This window comes from Medicago sativa, chromosome 4 (genome assembly GCF_051527215.1).
Source record: "Medicago sativa cultivar Bolivia chromosome 4, Bolivia_mono, whole genome shotgun sequence".
Lineage (NCBI taxonomy): Eukaryota > Viridiplantae > Streptophyta > Magnoliopsida > Fabales > Fabaceae > Medicago > Medicago sativa.
Genome location: NC_140752.1, coordinates 79,663,753 through 79,669,763, shown reverse-complemented (window position 1 = coordinate 79,669,763; position 6,011 = coordinate 79,663,753). Strand labels below are relative to the sequence as shown.

At 32.5% G+C, this 6,011-nt stretch overlaps 1 protein-coding gene across 1 annotated transcript; it reads right to left on the bottom strand.

The window, feature by feature from the left end:
- Positions 1-3,023: 3,023 nt before the first annotated feature.
- LOC146932375 (E3 ubiquitin-protein ligase RMA1H1-like) lies at positions 3,024-4,881 on the bottom strand. The gene is made up of 2 exons (XM_085704035.1): positions 4,737-4,881; positions 3,024-3,934 (listed from the first exon to the last, which is right to left on the bottom strand). The coding sequence occupies exon 2, from the start codon at positions 3,883-3,885 to the stop codon at positions 3,196-3,198; it is 690 nt and encodes a 229-aa protein (XP_085560161.1). The 5' UTR covers positions 3,886-3,934; positions 4,737-4,881; the 3' UTR covers positions 3,024-3,195.
- Positions 4,882-6,011: the final 1,130 nt, after the last annotated feature.

Here is a 6,011-nt window from a genome sequence, read left to right as displayed (position 1 = left end):
AAATAGTAGTAGTTAATAATTATTCTTTCTTCTTCCCTTAAAAAAAAGTTATCCTTTCTTCTTCTTTTTGACAAATAAATATTATTCCTTTCTTCTTTTACATGTTTTTGTTGTCCAATTATTATGAATGAGTTATAATTTCATTTTTTAACCAAAATAGTAGTAGTTAATAATTATTCTTTCTTCTTCCCTTAAAAAAAAGTTATCCTTTCTTCTTCCTTTTGACAATAAATATTATTCCTTTCTTCTTTTACATGTTTTGTGAGGAAAATTTAAGAAAATGTTCTTGCTTTAGTATGTTGTATAGATAAAATGTAATGTAATATAAAGATAGATTCCTAAGTTATTAGGTACATATTAAATTTTGTTTTTTGATTGAAGGTGCATATTATTTTATTATAACAGCGAAGATGGTTGCTTAATATGCCCTCAAAATTGTTTACATTTTTTTAAAAAAAAAAATTGATGAATTACAGCTTGATTGGAGTTACGACTCGATCAATTGAGCAATTTGAGAGGTCTAAGAAGTCATCATAACATGGTACATGTTATTTTTAAGTGGTAATAAAAAAATGGATAATCCATCCTCCTGAGCTTAATTCGTTGGTAGGAACGTTGCATAATATATGTAGTTGGTAGGAGCAATTTGACAAGTTAGGATTCTCTCTATTTAGTATCTTCTTCAATTCTTTCATTTGAAGAGATAAAGACCTAATAAAGTTTGAAAAATATATATAAATAATTAATAGTAGCGGAACTCGTTTAATGGCCGGAGATGATATATCTCACTAAATAACATTCTCCTTTTATTTTAAAAATATGGAGAGGATCCTCACTCGAATTTGATTCAGGATAACATGATATAGGTGAAGGTCTTGAATTGATTTTTGTATTCTATTTTTTTTTTTTGAGGGATGATTTTTGTATTCTTGTGCGTGTCAAAAATGTAGAGTGTGCTTTTTTCAGGATTTTTACACACTTGAATTTTAAATCCAAAATGTAAAAAATGTACAACAGTGAACAAGTGAAATGACTTAAAACTCGTGTTCTCCAATACTAAAGGTTAACATTTTAAAAAAGTATTTTCTTTATTCTAAGCAAATCACTAGATTTTGTTGATAGTATCCTGAATTCTTGAAATTATGCATAATGCTTTTACTATTTAGTAAACCAGTTTATATTCTTACAGAAGGATGATCATGTTCACATCCGGCAACATAGTGGTTTAGAGTTTGGACATTCAATTTAGTGAAGCTGAATGCTACAAGATCGATCCAAAGAACAACAATTTTTACAGCAGAGTCGGTCAAGACAAAAAGCTTGGCGGCATCGTTGAATTTTCCCTTGGATATTTTGGTCCATATCATAATTCAAAATGGATTTTTTCTGTTCCATATCATCACGTCACGAGCGATTATTATTCAACTTGTCAAGAAAAGCAAACAAATGTCTTTAGAATAGGTGGCCACGAAATTCAAAGTAACACCAGGACTAACCGCTTGTGGAACCTCAATATCTACAGGCTTAACTCATAGGGCAATCAACTGTTAACAAACTGACACATATAACAGCAACTGAAAAAACTTGCAGCTACCATTCATCTTACACATACACATGCATGGATGCTTCTAGGGAAATCAATAACACACATCTTAGTTATGGTGCCCGCCTATTCTTTTCGGTAGTAGTAATAATAATAAGAACAATACAAACAATTATGATGGTCATAAAATCAGTTAATTAATGGGTTAATTATGTTTCTAGTCCCTATAAAATAGCGACCTTGTAAGTTTAGTCCCTACTTAATTTTAATAGCATTTCTAGTCCCTAATTTTAACCCCACTTAGTGGGATAAGGCGTTGTTGTTGTTGTTGTTCTAGTCCCTAATTTTGTTTTTCTGCACTGAGTATTAGTCCCTACTCAATTCAAATTTGTTTAATTTATGCTTAAACTCTTAAATTTTTGAACAATTTTTTGCAGACATGTTTAGAACATTACTAAAAGTTCGTCCGCAAAAAATTATCGCAAAATTTGATTTCTACATCCAGATTTTATTACTTTTTATCTTTAACTTTTGTCGTTTTAAAAAATTCATATTTAATTCATTTCATGTCAGAAAATTCTAAATTTTAGTAAACGAACCTTTCATAGTGTTCTAATCTTGTCTCAAAAAAATCGTTCAAAAATTTAAGAGTTTAAGGATAATTAATCAAACTTTGTTTTAGCAGGGACTAAAATTATAAGTAAATTTTTTTTTATAGGGACTAAAAATGCTATTAAAATTAAGTAGGGACTTAACTTACAAGGTCGCTATTTTATAGGGACTAAAAACATAATTAACCCTTAATTAATTCCAACAATTCTACGATTTTCATCTTATTTTATTTTATTTTGGTACAATGAATCATCTTAATTTTAGAGGTCTTCGTCTTAAACATCATGTATTATGAATTTTAAAAATAAAAAGTACAATTCGAGCTGCACATGTATCGTGCTGGTTGATAAGGGGACCTGGACAGCTCATTGCTTACTTGGAGACGTGATTCTTATCCTTTACGAAACTATGAGTACTACCTGGTACATTTTTTATTCCTATAAAACCATTATAATGCTGCCAAGATCATATATCAAAACAAAAACATACTACATAAGTGATCACGTTACTTGGACTATACATCATGTTATTATAAGATAAAGTGAAACCAATAATTTATGGGTAGTGTTAATTTGTGTCGCACATATTAAGAATCTAAAAATGGAATTAAATAATAAATTTTGTCTTGAAAAGATAAGATTTCAAATTTCAAGAATACTGAATGCACAATTTTCAACAAAATATTTCTTTCTTTAGCTTCTTAACTTGTGCCTTAAGGGCACAAGATAACATTTCCCATAATTTATAAACCGAATCAACTGTCGAACACTCAAACATGTAAGAACTCCGAGTCATGGTTCAACTGCTTTAAACTACTTGAAAATCGCGATCAAACCGCTCAAATAATGGAAGGACTTTATACAATACATCCAGCTCAAATATTGTAAAATAAATAAATAAATGCCTAAAGAGCAGAAGTTCTTTAGCCTAACATACAACAAGATTATCAGTCCCATTCTTATGCTTACACGTTACACCTGTGCAATGCTTCTTTACAAATTATACATCTACGACATAGAGAAAAAGACTCCATGGCTAGCTCAGAAGAGAATAAAACACAGGACAAAACATAAAAAGAGGAAAAAAGAAATTCTGTTCAGTGATTTGTTTGCCAACATCTCTTGCCTTCTCCACCTGGGGCTACTATTTCCCACCATATGATGTGAATTTTCTGAGTTGCCAAAGACAAATTGAGGGAATAATGGTGTCATAAAGGTATCAAGAGTATGCATTTGTGGCCTGTCATTTTCTTGGTATGTAGAAGAATTAATATGTTGAGTCTGATAAGGATTCCGATATGGAAGCTGCTGACGACTTCGATTTTGAGGTGATGTTGCCATTGCCAATAGTGATTGAATCCCTGATGCAGGTGGTCTTGGTGGTATAGAAATATCTTCAAGGGTAGGTTTTCCGTCAATGTCGCGATCACAACGAGACAGTGTCTGGCCCCTGCCATAGAGAGGGACCATTTTGGTGTGAGATATGCCATCCTTGCAAACTGGACACTGTGGTGGCTCATCAGGTGCAAGAGAGGCACTTTGCACAAAGAGCCATTTGTAAATGCAGGACCAGCAGTAAAGGTGACCACAGAGAGTGACTACTGGTTCATGTGCAAAGTCTAAGCAGATATTACAATCAAAACAACTGTCACAATTCTTTTCTGTTTCTGTGCCAGAATTTGGAATGGCTTTCCATTCTTGGGTAAAGAAGTCTTCATGCTCAAAAGCCATTTGTTAATGAACCTTTTTCGCAACTTTGGTTATTAGTGTTTCTTTAGCCCTGAATATACATGAGAAAACTAGTTTGATTCACTACATCAAAGAAAAGCTTGGAGGGCATCAAGTGCATAGGTGCAATTTAACAGGAAAATAAACAAATAATCGAGCCTAAAAATATAAACAAATTTTGATTTCATTTCTTTTTTCACAAGACCTCATTTAATTTTAGCTGTATTACTTTCCAATAAGTTGGTATATATAAACTATATTTTTATAAATTAAAAGTTTAGGTGAGTTGGGTCTCGAAAGCTCTCACCAAAGTCGAGAAAAAGGCAACAAAGCTTAGGGGCAATCCACAAAAGTACTTAGAAATTACCCACCAATGAGATCCTCACCATAATTCGCGACTTGAACACATGTCAATGTGAGATATGAGCCTAAGTTTTGTATAAACTTCAAAGGCCTATTCTCAACATTAATTTGATTATTAAATATTTTAAACATTTTCCTTTTCCGGAAAAAAGAGAGACAGAGCTATTCAGGTGAAACATCTAATGTAGCATTAAATTTAAATCAAGTTTGTTTAAAAAAATGATCATTTGGTTAGAAGCAATATCTGAACTAAGAGTCTTGGTCAATGTGAATAATACCAAAAATAGAAATCAGATCTAACTAACTACTGGTCACATATTCACATCCAAAAATAAAAAAGAGTTGATCATAAAATTTGCATGCAATCTTTACTTAAGTTAACACACCCAGAGAAGGAATAAGGGAAAATTCTGGCCATCAAAATAATGAATATTAAAAAAGCACAAGCAAAAATGATAGTAATTGACAAGGTCCAAGTAAGAGAGACATACCAAGAGAAAGACCCAGAGAGAGAGAGAGAGAGAGAGAGAGAGAGAGAGTGGATAAGTTGGGGGGTATGATCCTACGCAGAACAGAGAAGGTTGAAGGAGAAGATATATATAGGGGTGGGATTCACCGTTCCTGAGACAAGACAAGTGGAACATGCCTTTCCTTATTAGACTTTATTTATGTAGCGAATGCTAGCGGTGAACGTGCTTTTCTTTTTTCCGTTGAGCTATCCCTCTCACTGCACATGAATGATCCCTATTCATATTTAACTTCATTAATTATCCATGTGTTTCACAGCGTGGTTTAATTCAATTTTGAAGTTAAAAGTCATTTCAAACGTGAAATAAAAAATTTATGGTTTAGTTCAGTTGATTTTTAAAACAAAAACAAAATCAAACCAATGTGATATGGGTTGATTCGGATGTTACAGTTTTTGACGAGACAATATTTTTGTATGAAAGGTCAACAATGGAACATTGACATCATAAACTACTCAAAAGAAATGTAAGAAATAAAAGAAGAGAATGTAGTTAAATTAAAAAATGATGAAGTATGAGGGGATATTCAAAAGAAATGTAAGAAATAAAAGAAGAGAATGTGAGTTGGAATAAAAAATGATGGAGTATGAGGGGATATTTATAGACAAAATGCAAACATCGGCCGTAAAGACAGTCAATGGAAGTTGAGAAATGTGATCAACCTTGCTGATCAGTCAAAAAACACATGTTAAATGACTCTGAAACCAGAGAACCTTGTTGACCAAGTTACTATCCACATCCTGACATATTTCAAATTATATAAGCTGAATTATTTCGGATTATATAACCTAAAATGTCCCCAGACTATGTAAAAACCTATACTTCGCAGGGTTTTCTGCAATTTAGATTATATAATATAAACAAGTCAAATACATGGTTTTTATGTGGTCTATATTACACTGATACTTTCTTACGTACATGACACAAAAACTTTAATAAATTGGCGTGTTTAGTTCATTTTCAAACCACACCACAGAACCATGAATACTTATCTAGTGGAATTAAGTACCACGATAGCTGCAGTTTACTTCAATAAGGGGAAACCTGATCTATTTAAGGTCCACATTGATGTCACATTGTCTGGCTTGAAGAGTCACTTGAACCAAATATATAGTCGACTCAACCACAGAGACACAAGGAGAGTGGACAATGTTGAATCCCATCGATCGTTGATCAACTCAGATGGAAGCGTTTGGTTCACCCGTATGAAGCTCTAAAGCAATGACGGTGTGAGAACCA